Source organism: Cavia porcellus, unplaced genomic scaffold, assembly GCF_034190915.1.
Source record: "Cavia porcellus strain 051 isolate PalLab524CR breed Dunkin Hartley unplaced genomic scaffold, mCavPor4.1 scaffold_22, whole genome shotgun sequence".
In the NCBI taxonomy this organism is placed as follows: Eukaryota; Metazoa; Chordata; class Mammalia; order Rodentia; family Caviidae; genus Cavia; species Cavia porcellus.
In genome coordinates, this window is record NW_026947505.1 from 49,557,669 (window position 1) to 49,575,701 (window position 18,033).

The 18,033-nt window shown below is 32.1% G+C and overlaps 1 protein-coding gene across 8 annotated transcripts in view; it reads right to left on the minus strand.

Moving 5' to 3' along the window:
- Positions 1–18,033, minus strand: part of Snap91 (synaptosome associated protein 91) — a 110,864-nt gene that overhangs the window by 46,761 nt on the left and 46,070 nt on the right. For all 8 annotated transcript variants that reach the window (XM_063233148.1, XM_063233146.1, XM_063233145.1 and 5 more), the window contains exons 8-10: positions 12,704–12,810; positions 8,696–8,737; positions 3,150–3,220 (exon numbers count right to left, since the gene is read on the minus strand). In XM_063233148.1, coding sequence (XP_063089218.1) covers positions 3,150–3,220; positions 8,696–8,737; positions 12,704–12,810 — 220 coding nt within the window. The remainder of the gene's footprint in view (positions 1–3,149; positions 3,221–8,695; positions 8,738–12,703; positions 12,811–18,033) is intronic.

Genomic DNA, 18,033 nt, shown 5'->3' on the forward strand with positions numbered 1-18,033 from the left:
TTGGTCATTTCCCTTTATGAAAGAAATCCTACATACTTTTATACATAGTCAAGTGGTATTTATTAAACAGCAATACTTACATTTCTAATTTTATCTACAGAAATCTAGTACATAGTGAACTGAGTTAGGAAAACTAAGGCAATGTGATAATTTTAATGATCGACATAATAATCTAAATTCCTAAAATGATACAAACAAATCCATAGTGTTCATTATGAGCACATCAAATGCCAAAGCTTCCTGACGATAACAGAAGTAAGCTATTAAAGAGGAAATTTTGTTTTCTTGATTAAAAACAATAAATTTTGTTCTTTCTTGATTAAAAACTATATCATTGAGTATAAACTTTAGACAGAAAAAACAGAGAGATGAAAAACCTGTCTAAATATTACAAATAGTTTTCATTACAAAAGATAATTTTTAGTTTCCTGTACCTTCAACACTTACTAAATCCACATATAGAATAAAATTCTGTCTTTTACCTTGTGGAATCATAGAAACAACATACAAAAGTATATCATACTGTATTGCATGCAATTTCAAAAATAAACTGGATAATACTGTTGAATTTTGTACAATATTAAAAAGTGATAAAGTGAACACATATTTTTCATAATAGACATTTGCAAAGCCTTCATTTTATGTATATACTTAAAGAATAATTTATACTGTTATTGCATGACAAAGCAATGTCAAGTAATGAATTTTTGTTGTAAAACTATATTTTGATAATTCTACCATATCCCAGGGGGAATCTTACGTTTCTGTAATAAATGAAAATTCTTTTATTTCCCAAATTGAAGAAAAATATTATACTCCTAAGAGAGATTAAGTTTTGACCCAAGAAGACCAAAAGAAAGTTAAAACCATTTATGCTAGTCACTGTGGAAAACAAAAATAAAGTATAATAAGAAATTCATAGATGTGTAAAATGGAAAAAAATCAGTTTTAAATGTTATTCATACCAAATATGGTATATTAAGAATGTTTTTTGCATTTTTAGTAATTACCAAATGCAAAAAGGTCATTCAATGGAGTACTCACCCTTCACTTAAGTTCCCAGGTAAGCACAAACATACAAAGAAGAAAATAGTTAACTACCATAGTTTAAAAAAATAGAGAATAAGCAAAAGACAAATTCGAATGTGTTCGGAGCCAATTCAGAAGAGAAATCTGACAAGCATAAGATGATTTTAAAGTAAAATGAAAAGCAGAAGATAATTTAAATAAAATATTACTGAATTTTTATTTCACTTCTCTAGTAACTAAATGCCCATAGTTAATTTTTCCAAAGATAATTTACAGTGGCCACAGGGGGCAAATCAGAGTGGAAGCCAGGGCTAAGGAGATGCACTGTGTAACACTGGTAGCCTTAACAAAAAATGAGAGGAACGTGTGAACCTAAGCTGTGTATGGGGACGAGAAAAGGGCACGGAGAAGTCAACTTGCAGTGTGCATGTAACACCACATGGAGAAGAGACTAACTCTGGGGAATGTACATGTTTTCCAAGCTAACTAGGTCCTCCTGCTACTGTTACAGGAACATTTCTCAGGCTCCTGTCTCCACTTATGTAAACCTCAGGTAACTCATCTGGCCTCCTACACAGCCAGACAGAGGGTGACCCCAGCAATAACTGGAGGTAGGTACTCTGTTATTTAAGGTACATTTCTATCCAAAGCCAGACCATTCAGAGCCACACCAAACCTGGGAGCAGACTGTAGTAACAACAGCCTTGCCAGGATCCTGCAAAGTCCATCATTCCAAGTAACTCTGCGATAATTACTTGAAAAACTCCTCCAATATTATTTATCATTGAAAAATATAATAATTTCTATGCTAAATTGGAAAAGATAACAAAAATAACCATTTAGCTAATGAAATAACCAGCAAAGGGATGGGGAGTTAGCTCAGTGGCACAAGTACCTGCCTGGCAAGCGTGAGGTCTTGAGTTTGATCCCCAGTACCAAAATAAATAAATAAATAAATAAATAACCAGCAAAATGTAACACGAGGTCATACAAGTCTCAGTTCTGAGAAAATGGTAAAAAAGTCAGAAGTTACATTCTGACAGCTGTATTACAGGTTAACTTCATGATGAACTGACAGCCCTGCAATGATCAGTTCACTGGTTGTCTCTCTTATGTCCTGCCGTAATCTAAATGCACATAAAGCTGGCATGACCAACAACAGAAATTTAAACTGATATTGCAGCAACTACATAAACGTCAAGATAATGAACTATAAAATAATTTCCAAACTTCAGAACCAGAAAATCTATTGCATCTCATAGGCAGGAAAAAAAATACAGGGATGTTCATGATGAAAGAAGGCTTCATTAGAAAGCAGGACCACAGAGGGCTCTCCTTGGATGCATATGATTTACACAGGAGCACAAGGACAGCCCTCCCAAACTAGCAGAAACAGAGTCTAAACAAGGTACCAACACTGCAAGTACCAGATCTTGTGAACAGACAAGTTTCAAGCCTAACAGAGAAATAGGAAAGCAAAACAAAAACAAAACCAAAAAGCAGAACCTGGGTGTCTTTGTATGCAATGAGGAAAAACACTCAAAAAGTGTAAGCACCAAATACAAGGCACAAAAATGCAAAAAAGTTACACTTACTGTGTTTTGGTAGCTACTTGCTCTATAAAAAGACATTTGAGTAAAGTATCAGCAACTGTGCCATGCCTAATGTTTCAAGTGAGCAAAGATCAGAATCCTGGAACCTATACTGGAGGGTTTTGCTTTCTTAAACAAAGCTGTTGATAACATAAGTGTTTAAAGTTGATACTGAAACTGTCTTGTTTGTACACATGACCAATCATAAAAATTATTTTTTAAGCACAAGCAGCTCTTATTCTTTGTATAATACACTGCTTCTGAGGGCAAATATGTTACATCATCAGACTCAGTCAAAATGGGAGCACTCTACTAATTTCCTACCTTAGCCTGTGGACAGATTCAATGTTCATGAGATTACATCAATACAAGTTAATTTAGTAAAGGCAAAGTTCTGAGGGAGCCCACAAGAATGAGAAGATAGCATATCCTGAAATGGTAGTAGTTTAAGTTGTACTTTCACAAATTTTTCTTATAAAAAAAGACTAATATTTTTCATCTTATTTAAAATATACAACTAATGCATACTTGTTTCCAGGTTTCTTTCCTTCTAATGTATTTAGATGCTGTTCAAGGGTCTCCATTAGACTGCTGGGAGCCTATAATAAGAAAGTAAAAATAAATGTCTGCATTTTTTTTCCTTTCAAAGTAAACACACTGCAATATCACTGTAGCTTTTATGGTGGAGGTCTGTCGATGGATTCCAATGTGGGACAATTTCATGCCAGGTTCTACTGGTGTTTAAATATTAAGATTCCATGGAGTCTCACTTGGATAGGCATGTCTAGAATACACTAACTGCACTGCATACCATGTGGTTTCAGTGTGAGGTTACACTGGTAGACTCTTACTAAGATATTATTTAGATGCAGTAAACTTGAATTGAATTCACCACAATCTTCCCATACAACCACAATGAAAAAGAAAAAGGTTTTGTATCCATGTCAAAAAAAATGCCCAAATACAAATTTATAGAATTTTGGAAATACAGTAAAATCTCACTTATCCATATTTGACTAAAATGGCAAGAAATACTGTTATTGTATTTAAAAAAGGGGGAGTTAAAACTGTAAGGAACAAAATACAATTTTAATAGTAAACCAAAATTAAGATTTTATTATTGAATTACTTAATTTATATTTATAACAAAGTATTGTGTGTTGATAGATTTAATATAGTTCAACTCATTAAAAAGTTCTTGAGCATCTCTGTCTTTAATAAAATTTTAAACAATATAAAGTGATGCTGTTTTACTATATATTAGAAGGAAAAATTAAAGACTCATACAAATACTTTACCCAATTTATTCCTCAAGCATTATTTTATTTCATATTTCTGAAATAAATTTAACTCAAATTAGGTCTTTAAAGCAACACAGGCATTCATTTCATGATTGGATCATCTTACCATATATACAGATACACTTAATTCTAATAATTTTCCTTTAATGTGAAACTAATTTTGAAGGACTTTATAGTAATTATGCTGCTAAAATAGCTCATAGGCAGGGTGTGGTAGCCCATGCCGATAAGCCCCACACTCAGGAAGCTGAGGCACAGGTCTGTAGAGTTTCAGGCCAGTCTAAGTTACATAGTAATTTCAAGGCTAGCCCGAACTACATAGCAAGACCTTGTGTCAAAAAAAAATTTAAAGCTTTCAAAATTCAAAGAAATTCATATCACGGTACATTTTATATTATACTTTCCATGAAAAATTAAAATAAAATCTTATTAACACCTTTTAACTTCAGAAATTCAGGACATTTATTTAATATTCATTTAAGTTTTGCTTATAGATTCATAAATTGCTGACATTTATGTTATTACTATATATATAAATATATGATTATTATAAGTATAAATTACCTAATGAATTAAAACATGTAAATTCATAAATATATAAAGATTACTAAGTAAGGAAAAATACTAACTAATTAAAATGATAAACAGAGTATTATCTAGAAAGCTTTGGACTAAAGAACAAAAAATATTCAAGGAATACAATAATTTAGAAAATTATAAAAATTGTGTCTTAAAAATAAAACTCAGGTGAAGATAAGACTAGATCCACACATTCTAGAACCTGGAGTTAAAGAAACGTTTTAAAAATAAAATTTTAAGAGGGATGACCTATAAAGAAATGCTCATTGAATGAATATATACTGTAACCTTAAAAAGAAAAATACATAAATTCTACAAAATTTTAGATAAATAACTTCAAACTGTCATAATAACTGTTAGTGGTAATGATTATCCTTATAATGACAGAAATATGAAGCCTGAGCATATAAATGTAAACCCTTACATGTTTTTAATGAGATTATGGAAAGAAAACAATATACCATGAAACTTCTGATGAGACTCAAGTCCTCTGAATGTTAAGTGAACGGCAAGAAATTATGATTCATCACTAAATCTAAATTTAAAACACTGACAAAAATGGGTATTGTTTAGTCACAAAATAGATAATAACACATATGCGATAACAAAAATGGTAATATTTTCTACTTTAAGTTTCCTTAGTTGCCCAAAATAAAATATTAGGAAAACAATTGCAATTTAATTTATTTTGCAAAACTTCTTAATAAATTAAATGAAAAAAATAAAAAATGAAGTTGAAGTCACAGAAATCACAATAGTTGAAAGACATGTGACAAAGAAATACAAAAATGTAAACCTGAGTTTTACTGTAAAGGGAATTGATTATCATGCACCACATGTAAAATTCAATTTGCAACATCTTGTCACAGAGATTTTGAAAATGCCTCATAATTTATTTTTCTTATGAAGACATGACAAATCTAAGAAAAACAAATTCCTCAAATGTCTTTGGAGAAGAAAGTATTATGACAGCAATATCTAAGATGTGAGATCTTAAGTCTTCTTCTCAACTGTACATTTGACCTCAAGGATACCCTCACAAACAGGAGTCAGTAAATGAAAATGATTTCCTTCATTTCTAAGTAGTAACACTTTCAGAACACCTCTGCTATTGTAAAAGAAATGTAAGATAACAAAATATAATTAGCAGTTTATTTATTTGCTCTTTTTAAAATGACAAAATCAATCAATCAATCAGATGAAAACTCCAATGCAAAGAAAAAGAGTTGGTCTATAGAAACTAATAGACAGCAGCTATATACCCAGGGTTACCATTTCATCATGGCATCATCTTTAAAAGGAGACTTTTCTTTACTATTAGTTTTCAGATCTAACAAAATTCCTGACATCAAAACCTAAGGTAGTTTTTATATTTAGAGCACACACAAACATATACACATATCAAACAGGAAATCATATTCAAAGCATATTGTTGAAATAAATTCACAGCTAATGTTGAGGCTCAGGATCAAAAGGAAAGCATCCATCTACAATTTGGGTGTTTTAGATGATAAGGCATCATTAAAACTGAATGAATAAAACCAAACTATTATTCAACTTTATGACAATTAGACATATGAAATCATTTCTTTGGGTAAAAGTATCTCAGTTCCGACATCATATTCAATTTTTACTCAAAAAAGTATTTTAAAATATTTTACAAAAATTTCATTGATATTCTATAATCATTTAAAAGTACTTATGATATTATATGTGCAAATTTAAAAGCGTTTTAGATGATCGCATTGGTATTTACTGTGCATTCTCTACCCTAAAAGATAATTAAATTAATAAAGAGATTAAATTCCTTGTTCAAGTTTTCTGTAAGAGGAATTCTAATTCTTTTTTAATCAAGAATATCCTGCTCCAACTTGTAGTCAATAGATGTCCCACTGGTTTCCATTATTTCCTTAACCCTTTTCTAACAGATTTTTTTTTTTTTTTTTTTGCCTATCGTATGGTTAGATTCAACTGCCATGTTAACCATGGAGAAAGCTGACACAGAGTAGAAATGTAATCTCAAAGGAGTTAAACTGAATTCATTCAGTGTGGCATTTCTGACCCATCTCTCACCTTACCCTGGTCTAATGTCTTAAGGACTCACCACAGAATATCTTACATTCCAGCTCAAAATTATTGTGCTGTCACTGTAAGTCAAAATCCCGAGCTCAGCTAGAGATTTATCAGCCCTGTGGAAGGATCCTTAAATAAGAATTAAGGAGAGAGTATTTAACTCTGGTTTCTCACAATCTAAAAGAAACCATAATTAGGCTACTTCAGAAGCAAACTGTAATCTTGCATTGTAATTTAAAGGTCCACAGGAGAATTAACTAGATGATTTCTGTGAAGAGGTAATTTAAAAATAAATAATGAAGTTTACATATCTCTAAAGGTTATAACAGAAGCAAAGGAGAGTGCTACCACTTTTAAATGAAAATCTCTACCACTTAATAGCTTTTAGGCAGAGGACAAGATTTTATTTCTTTGATGGTGAAGTTTGCTCGCCTAATTATGAAAACATGCACTTTAAGTCATTATATTAAATAAGTTTCTGGACTACTAGAGAGATTACATGAACTATAGTGAATATTACAAAAGTTAAACCCAAGTGTGTGAATCTTTCCTTCAATCATATGTTAGCATTTTCAAATTTAAAGAACAAAGTATCTAAGTAGTCTGTTAACTCTTTCCTAGTTTCTATGGACGTTTTGCCCAAACTGAGGCAAACAAGTTGAGAATTTCTCTGACCGTATTTGTAGTTTTTCCTTTACGCCACAGAGAAGTTGTCTGCAGTGTTAAAATAAAGATATGCCATTTCTAAAAACTATTTACTGAGCTAAATATTTTAACGTCCTTCTTCCTAAAGTTAATATGTATTATTTTTCTGGGATATTTTAGCAAAATGAAATATAAATTTATGTTATAACTAAATAAGTGAAAATGCTTTTATTATAATGTTGGAAGGGTAAGTCTATCCCTAATATAGATTTTACATAATACTTTTATGCACAGTTTTTAATTAACAAGCACTATTTTTTAATGATAGCAGAAAGTTTTTATCCTAATATGCTGTTTACTAGATGGAGCTATCTCAGTTTTTAAACCACAAAATCAATGTCATCATGTTTTGAATTGCTCTGTGAATATTATTTGTGAGAAATTCTTGCTAATTTATTAGTTTTTTAAAATAATGCTAATACACAAGAACCATTTCTTTTGGTGCCCTGAATTTTTTAATAGAAATTTAATAATGAACATTATTTTAAATATGTGTATGTTCTAAAGTACTATGAAGATAGAAAATTACTAAACACATTTTGATATGAAAAAGTGTAATTTCATTATGACAATTTTCTTCTATTACAGTGATTTTCTGAATTTACAAAGACAAAATTCATTTATTCATTATTGGCATATGAGCTAGCAATTCTATATAGTTTCCCATCATCTTACAATGTCACTTTTAGTTAAAAAAAAAACCATGTTTGGAACAGGAGTTTATTTTCACAGAATTATTAAACAAATAATTTCTGCCAATTACGAGAAAAATCATAAAATAATCCTGTATCTGTGAATGACCTCAGTCTCTTCTGTCTTAGAAGCTATATATCCTTGACAGGTAAAATAATTAAGGAAGAAGTTTCATTATTGTTGTCACATACCAAATGGGACCCTGAAAAATCACTCACCTACCACAACTACCTCTTTGTTTTAAATAACTCTTTTTAAATAAAGAGAAGTTCTTCCTTTCATAGAGGATACTAGAATCAGTGTGGTACACTGTGACAGCTGAGTTTTTCCCATTCGTGGTCCTCCTTATAACAGGGACACAATGCACAACTAAACATGAGGAAGAAGAACACTTCGAGTGTTCCGATTATCACACACATGCACAGTCACATTTCTTAGAAAAGCCATTTTTCCTAACATTATTCAAGGCTCCCTTTAGAATCAAATTCAAGAATAAGAAGATGAGCTCAATTACTAGACTGAGTGACCTTTAAAGAAGAAACTTTATCTTAAAGGCAGGAAACCTGCTACCTTCAGAAACATAGTCAATAGCTGAAAAAAAGTAAGATAGAATATTTCCAAGATAGTTGGCTGGCCTAAATTTAAAATCCACTAAATGTTTACAAGACAATACAGACTAATAATCTCATGCATATTGAATCTTCCACCAAGAGCATCACTTACCTGAGTGAGGTCAGGAATGTCACCTTTATCAATACCTACTTGCTGTGGATTTAAAAAATTAGAAGTTACTTAATGTAGTTAAAATATTTTTGCATTTAATGAAAGATCACTGGCATAATTTGATTAAATTATAGGTAAATTTTTGTGTAAAAGGATTGTATCTATCCCTTTAAAAATCTGCACTCACTAGAAACAATGGCTTAATACTTACAATTAATGTATTTAATTAATATATAGGATTTGACTGTAATAAAATAATGAAAATAAACTGAAACATAAAATTTAAATATATCATCTCTGATCAGTAGCACCTATAAATCTAACTGTTAAGACAAAAGTAATCATGCCCATTAAGTTCTCTGAACAGGGAATGTTTGTTCAGTTCATAGTATAGTTTCTATTCTCCCTCTTATAGAAAGAATCACTTTGGTATTTCTTACCCTCCCAAAGTTTATGTATAACCAAGAAACTAGGAAATACTTATTTATCTCCCCATTCAGACATGAATAACAACATATTATATACACTGGACTTAGATTTTTCATGCAACCATACATTTTAAAGATATGTGCACATCAATACATAGAATATCTTCATTTTTAGACAGCTGCAAAGAATTTCCTTGTCTTATAATTTAATGAATAATTTAGTAAAGTTGCTTCTAATCTCTTATCATTGTAAAGAATACTGCATGCACCACTTTGCATCTGTAGGCTATACACTGGTCATGGAGGTAAACTGATAACTTAGGTAGCACGGTGGTGAGTGGAAGAAAGAGGATGGGAAATAAATATGGAAAAATATTAATAAACCCGAATCAATGAAGAGACACACTATATGTATACATTAATATCAAAATTTGTTTGTAGGTTTCAAAACTATTCAAAATAGAAAGATAAAGAACATGCCAATTACAAATTCAATTTTACCACTTTATAAAACAGGTAATGAAAATGAGGGTTAAAGAAACAAAGTAGTTTAAACCAAATTTTTTAAAAATGAAGTGCTTTCTTTATAGTGATGGAAATGAAAGAGCAAACACATAAAAGCTCTGGGCTCCTCCAAAAACAAGGCAACTATTTTTTTTTTCTTTGCTTTTCCTACAACTGAAATTGGTATTTTGGAAAGTTAATTTCTTATTGGTGACTGTCCTGTGCATCGTAGGATGCTCAGCAACACCTGTGGCTTTAAGCCACTGGATTCCTGTAGCTACTCCCTTTACTTTGATCCTCAGAAACAACTTTAGAAGTTCCTTCAGGAGGAGAGAGGAACAAGATCACTCCCTACTGACTGGCTCTCTTTCGTCTGGATCAAATTATGCTGGGAAGCAAAATTCCAGACTTTACCTTCCAACAACTGAGTTCTGGCTTTACAGAAGCTATGCATCCCTCCTTGTATCCATTTACATTATAAATTATGGAAATGATTAAATGAGGTAACTTCATTTCCATACTTGAACACCTGTTTAGATGATGGATTCATAATATTAACACGAATTGATGAAGGCATTCTAATACTCGTATATTATGGATGTCTATTACTGTTATAACTGGAAAAAGGGAATGTGTTCCCATTATATGGATAATTCTGTTAAAAGACGTATGTATGAATTCTTTATTATTGCTACTATTTTCACCTCCCTGAACATCTGAATTACAATGTAAGTGGGGGTTGGAGTGAAGCATAGGGCGGAAAACTCTTCACTTTCTGGGAGAAAACATTCTGGGAGACATAACTCCCATGAGTCTGATATTTACCTCAGAATAGAAAACTAGTAATAATGTAATTGTATGAAGGGGAATACTATACTATTTAACAGAAATTCCTACTACCTGTAAAATAACCATTTTATAGTATTTCAGTTGTCTGCCTTATAAGACTTTCAGTATAAAAATCCAAGACATAGTGAGTTCTCTGCACTTCAAGCTGTTCCTCTGAGAAATTCAAATATTTTCATACAAACTGTTCAACTGGTCAGTAAGACAGTAAGAGTATTATAATACATATTACTTCATTTCTTCACTGCTTTTCCTCCCCCACCCCACCTGTCCCTTGATCTTCTTCCTTTCTTGGTATATTTGTAGTACACAATGCTCTTGTTTCTTGTGTGAAACTCATACATGTATATGACACATCTTAATTCCTTGTTTCATTCTTGCTCCTCCCCGCCCTCTTGCTTGTTCTCGCTACCTCCCAGTTATATTTTTAAAATAACATTCTAGAAGTCTTCTAATAGACTCTTCAGAAAATGGTACTAGGTACAGAATAGCTACCAAGTATGCACCCGCAGATATGTACACCACGCACATACTGTTTGGTAGGAAGACGGTCTATGCAACTTGTTAAAAATTTTCTGAATTAACCAATCATACCTCAAACACTCAACACTATCTTCAAGCAGTAAGTGTTTAAATTGTGAGTAATTCAATTTAAATATCAAAGAAACAAATGATGTGGGCTATCTCAGTGGGATTTATGTATTTTATTAAAATCACCATAAATTAGTGTCCACTCTATAAAATGTCTTATGTTTAAATAAAAACCATTTATTATCCAGTTATTTAAAAATAGGCTCTTAAAATGTCATTGGATTTCAATGCATCTCCTTATTGGGATAAATCTGGCTACATTAGACACAAAGCCAAATTTTATAGTTAAAAAACTAGAGTCAATAAGAAGCCTTTTTCTCATGGAGATGTTGAATCCAGCTTTAATATACTGACTATATACCACAGACTGTCACATACGCACTTGCTTACAGTAACAAATGGAAAAACTGGGAATCATGTTCTCTAGGATTTCATGGAATAATTAATCTGCTGTGAGTGCTTGGGCATAACTGATACTTTCACAGAAAGAAATTAGATAAATTTTAATAAATTATATAGATAATTATGCCTAAACCAAGGGGAAATCATACCAACTATAAGCCGTGGAATATGTGTAACTGCAAGAGAAAAAATTTCAAGGTATTCTACTTTACCTTAAAAACAACCAACACTGATAAATCTATGAGGAAACACACATGAACACACTTTAATGTAAGTGCAGCTTACATTAGCTAATATTAACCTTTTGCTTCCCCATGTTAAGACACACATTTTAAAAATTCTGATTACATGTTCTACTGGTCAAAATTTAGGAATCCAAATTTTTAGGATAGTACTTTAGTGCTAAAATTTGAATGTGACAATTATTAATTCTGTGAGCAAATGAGATCTAAAAGATAATGTATGCCCGAAAGTACTTTTGTGCTTTCAATGTATATCCTTATTCCTTATTCTCAAAATGATAAAGCAGCACAAACATAGCATGAATGTCCCATGTCCATGCTTTGCAGTTGAGCATCAAAACCTCTCTCACACCACACTGCACTGTGTCTCTAGCAATCACTTAGCTGATGTATAAAATAAAACTACAAAGCACTACAATAACAATGTCAAAAATTTCCAATTATTGGACTTTATATAAAAGACATCAATTTACAGATAATCTCAGAAACACCAACTCTATTGTTATATGATTATTAAGTATAAAATAAACTTTTTAGATGTAATTCATTAACTTTATAACAAGAATTACATTTTGATTTATTGTTCATTGTGCTGAAGTCATTGACAACAATGATTTAAATTTAAATTCACTGACAATCAGAATTTATGATTATACATTAAGAATGATGGACAGGCTTTTCTAAAGGCAAATATAGAGTTTAATGCAAAAAAAGTACCTAGATTTAGAGCTGCTAGGTAGACTATAGGTATAGACCACCCTGCAAAGCAACAAGGCTATTACTTAATATTCATGAAATTTTTATCTGACATAAAATGATCATTTGGTTGGAAAAGAAGTGAGATGATTTCTAAGGTCACTTACAAAGCTCAGACACTGTGACTCTGTGGCATATTATTTTGCTAGATTATATACTCTTATACACTACAGACACACAAACTAACACAAACTAATACTTTTAAAATTATATTCCCAACATATCTTAGTATTACTCACCTCTGCAACCTTGAGAAATTCAGACACTCGTGTCATTCTAGTTAGAAATCGTTTGTAAATTTCTAGAGCATCTTTACATTGTCCTTTCTTCATTTCAAAAAACTTTTCTAGAAGAGGCAAAATGATAAGCAATTTGAAAAGTATTCTATTTTAGTCTAAACTTACATATTAATTGGCTCTCACCCCAACCCCTAAACTTTATTTTTTTTTTTTTGAAAGCTGGACAAGTTTATTTTTCCAATACCACAGGAGCTACAGAAGAGCAGTGCTCTTCTCTGGATAGCTCCACAAACTAGACCAGTGTCAAACAATACCCTGGAGTGGTCCCAAAGGTCCCAGAATGAAGAAGAGGACTGAAAATAGTTAGACTTCTGCTCCTGGTCCTTATTAAACAGACTCTTGAATGGACAACTCAGACCTTAACTATAAAGGACATTGAAAGCACAGCCCTGCTCACTTCCCACTCATGATTCGTATAACAGTAATGCCACCTCAGCTTACCTGGGGGGAGGGACTTTTCAATGAGATAAGACTTGCCCAAGACAGACAAATTTACCCTTAAATCTACTACTTAAATTACCACGTAAAGTTTAAGGTTTGAATCAAAACACTTGGGCACTACAACCTCTAAGAAGTATTAAAGCACTTCAAGGAGGGGGCCCTGAGCAGCGTAAGAGATGTGTTATGGCCCAAAATAATCATCTGTCTCACATGAAACAATCCAAATAACGAAAAAGAAAGTAGAATTCATGAACTGTCAGAACAGGTTACGTGTACATTCATCATCTATATATCCCACTATTAAGTTTTGAAAAACAGCAAATTCTTTCTGATTAACAAAATTCAAAAGTTATGACTACAGTTCTACAATATCCTTATTTTCTTATTAGCTCAATATAAACCAACAGTATACATAATAAACTAGTAATCTATAAATCTCTCTGAATTGAAGAACTCTTTAAATTTTTTATATAAACTGATACTTGCTTTTATTGATACTTGCTTTTATTAGTCAAATATTTCTTTCAAACATTATACAGTAACGTATCTTTTAGATATAAAATGGTAGAGCTTCAAGAGTTGGCATATCAAATTCTTGAGGCTTGCTAGACTGTAATCCTATTCTGTTTCTCAACCTTTAACTTTACAGACAGAAAAACAGGATCACTTTGCTGTCTTCTTTTTCATTTCCATGACTAGAATTCAGTCTAAGGTACAGCAGCTCCACTGTAATTGCAGGGAGTGTGTCTTTCCTATATATTTTAAAGAAAATCATTTATTTCATCAGTGTTTTGCCAGCCATTCAGCAATTCATTTAGCCAATAACTTTTGACACTGCAGATGTTAACACAGTACAGCACTGTCTAGGCAACTCTAGATTATAACTGAAGGCCCAGTACCCTCTTTATGAGTTTATTATTTTATATTTGCACATACTTAAATACATGCTACTTTTATATTCTCCATACTTTAGAGTTCTTTATGACATTCAGCATATAATTTTACTACCTCAAAAGTATTTTTAATTTTCTCAAGAAAAGTTTAATAATATATAATTATGTAAAGAACTAATTATCCAGGGCAGCTATTCATTATCTTCTGTTGACAGTCTTCGGGTAATTTTACTTTTAACACAGACCTCCCCTGTAGGGCATTTAAGGAAAGCAAAAAAAAAAAAAAAAAATCAAGAAAACAAACACATACAATACTGTTTTCTACTGAAGGTTTGAGAGAGAACTGAGACTTTGAAAATGGCCAAATCTGAGAACAGTTTCTTTATCCACACCATTCTGTTTTCTAATGCTATCCATAAAATCTTGATGCTATATGTAAAGAAATCATTTTTAGTTTAAAAAGTAATGAATAAAGACATTCTGACAAAATATACTTTTCTTTCTGTACTAACATCGTCACATAAACAATTTCCTATAAAGATCTAAATTACTTCTTTTTACCGTACTCTAGGTTTAGTTCTTTGCACCAGGTCTTCAGCAATAACACAAGAGAAATCAAACTGAAAATCTCAATTTTCCTTCAGAACAAATGCATCAAAATTTTAAGCAATTTTTCTGTTTCATTCAGATGTCTGTATTTTTCATGATAATTTAGGATTCACCAACAAAAGACAGTCAATCATTATGGCTTGAGGTTATAATCTTGTAATCGTTTTTATAATGATGGTAATGACACAGAAAGGCAACATGCACTATTTTTACTAATATATGCAAGCTATGAGTTTTTGTTGCCGTCCAGAGACCAGGGTAGGGTCTAGAAAGGCATCTCAAAATGAGTCTCTACCTTTCTTTTATACTAAAATAACCTATGGTGATTTTTTTGTATTTGACATGATCATATCTCATATTTGTAACATATTTATAAAGCTGTAATAAATTCCTGTTTGTACTTTGGCACTGTATTAATATTCAAAGAACAAGTGTTCCAAGAGATAAATCAACTGAAAAGGACCCTCATGCCTGAGAAACAGACTTTCCACGTGGTTGATTACTAATGACCTCTAGACAACGAGGGGAATATCTCACTTGGAAATCAGTTTCATCACAGTTTTGAAACATTTGTGAAAGTTTGCAGCACCAAAACTGATTCTGACATTACACGAAGTATTGGCTAGGAACCCTTTATTAAAGTAACCTGGTACATATTTAGAAGGTTAACTCTTAATGCCCTCTGGTAAACAAAAAACATATTTGCCTCAAAACAATTAGGATACTGTGTTTTTTAACGTTTATATTCGCTGTGGGGAATCAGTACACGTGTATAGTCATCTTAATTCCTTTTTTCCACCCCCTTTTTCTCTCCCACTCTTCCCTCGACCTCTCTTCTCTTTTTAGTGTATGTTCACAATGGATACTGTTTACATTCCTTGTGTGAAGTTGGCACATGTACATGACACCTATCAAAATTTTTCTAGACTGCCTCTTTAACAACAGCGATTCTGACAAATGAAACTGTAAAATACAAAAATGCTGCAAGGCAAGAATACTCCCTCAACCCTTCTGAAAAGTCTCTACTAGGAAAAGGCCCAACTCTCCTTTTTTGTTTCCGATTTGGCCAGCAGACTATCATTTTAAAATTAAATTTAAATAACATCTCAACTGGTTATTTTAAGATAAGGAGAAAGTGCATTCTTAATACCGTCTATCTGGGAAAGCCAATATAAAGAGAAAATAAAGCAGAACAGTACATAAGTAGCTGTTTAGGACCACAGAGAAGAGTCACACGACTAAACACGCTAATTGCTAAGTGAATTGTGAAGACACTAACTCTAATACTCTTGAGGCAGAAGTGGTAATGAAACAAGGTGAGAGTGTGAGAATAAACCAACAGAACCTCATTTCTGACCAGCTGAGGACTTTAGGAAGACGACCAACTCAAAGATAAGTAAAGTTTTAGGCTTAACAGACTATGTATCAACAGAAATAAGGACATTAGGAAGGGTTCAGGAGTTCAGTTTTAAAGGTTCTGATGTTTTATTTAAGAATATAGTATCTAGATTTAAATGCCTACAAATACTAAGATGGACAAAACTGGAGTTTAGAAAAAAAAGTAAGAATTAAAATAACAGATTTGGGGCTCAGTATAATGGAAATGACAGGTTTTTTTCAATGAAGAACACTGATACCTTGATTCCCAAACAATTCTTTCCATGTTTCTGGTTACAAACTGAACTGGACAAGAACCTAGTCATACTCAATGATTAGGTACATTGTTGACCTCTGAGAAATTTGATTCAATTCTCATTCAATTCAGATTGTGTAAAAAGTGACATTCATGAACTAAGATACCGTGCACAGAAAAAGCAGAAAAGCAAATGCCTAGAAGTGAACTTCAGCAGAAGCTTTGCATTTATGAGCAGTAAAGAAGACTAAGGTTTGTTGGCAAAAGGTAAGAGGAAAAATATATCCTACCTGGCTTCCTGATAAAATTTATGACCTGAAATAAATATTATTAAGGTTTGAACTTCATTTTTGGGGCAGTTCTCCATTAAAAGCAAAACATCTGAGAGCACTGTGTTTGATGTTGATGAAAGGCTCACCCAACTCCCCTTTTTTCTTTTGAATTCATGTGAAGTCAGGGTTCTGGATAGACACTCAGCTCTGAAAATTAGACCTGTAGGAGATCTAGAAGGTGAAACTAAGCTAGAGCCACCTTCTTATACCTGTCCAGCTGCTGCTTTGAGAGGCAAGATCACAGACACAGTTTTCAGCAGCATTCTGCTCTCTACCTTCTCCCCCAACTTCCTGGATTTCTGAGAAGCAATCATTAAACTCACAGCCACTTATGTGACTCTTTAATCCCTGGCTTACAGGTGTCCCATTTTCAAGCTTCCTTACAGTTGCAAAGCAGTTATGGGGGTAGTGGCAGCTTCTAATTTTTAGCATTCTTTAAACTCTTTTCCTATTTAGAAGAAAAAAGTGCAACTTGCCAGCACTCATTTAATTTTCAGAGATCAATAATTGTTGTATTTTGTAAATGAAAATACCACACTAAAAACAGAATGTCATAAATACACTGACGCTTTCTGTTTCCAAGACTATCAAATATACACAACTATGTGAAAGTTGTAATAAAAGACATGTTTGGTGACAAATTTGGGAGGATAATGTTATGACTGCAATCTTCAGGTTATCTTGAGTTAAATGCTAAGGCTGTAAACACTGTTGAAGAGTGTTCTCAGGGAAAACAGGAAATGTGTTAAATAAGTAGCCTTTGAATAGTAGCTCTTCTAAAATGAGAATACAGTATTTAATTCTGGGAGTCATTTCTAGAATTCCAGCTGATAACTAGTTCTTTCCGGATTCAATAATTATAGAAGTACCATCCCTATATTAAATTCCTTCCTATTTAGAATCTGGATACCAATTTCTGTTTCTTTAATATACATAGTGCAGATTTTCAAATTATTAATTCAGGAACCTGAGAATAACTATGTAACCTAACTAGATTTGAAGATGATGATCATCTATGCTGAAATATAGGATCCTTGTAGTCTATGCTATATTGGAGCAAAACAATTATTTAAATTACTACCTAGCTCTTCTGGTGAAAGATTTTTGCAAACTTGTTGGAAGTAGGTTCACCAGATAAATACAAAATATTGAGTTAAAAGGCAGGTAAATAACAAGTAATTTTTACTGTAAAACCCAAATATTGCATAGGGCTTATTAGTACTAAAAAGTTTATTCATGTTGCCTTCAAATACAAATTTAACTAGGTGTCTTGTAATTTTCCTCCTAAATCTAGCCAACATAACTGACAAAAATCTGGAAAATTGGAATGAATTGTATTTTCTGGGTAGAAAATAAAGAATA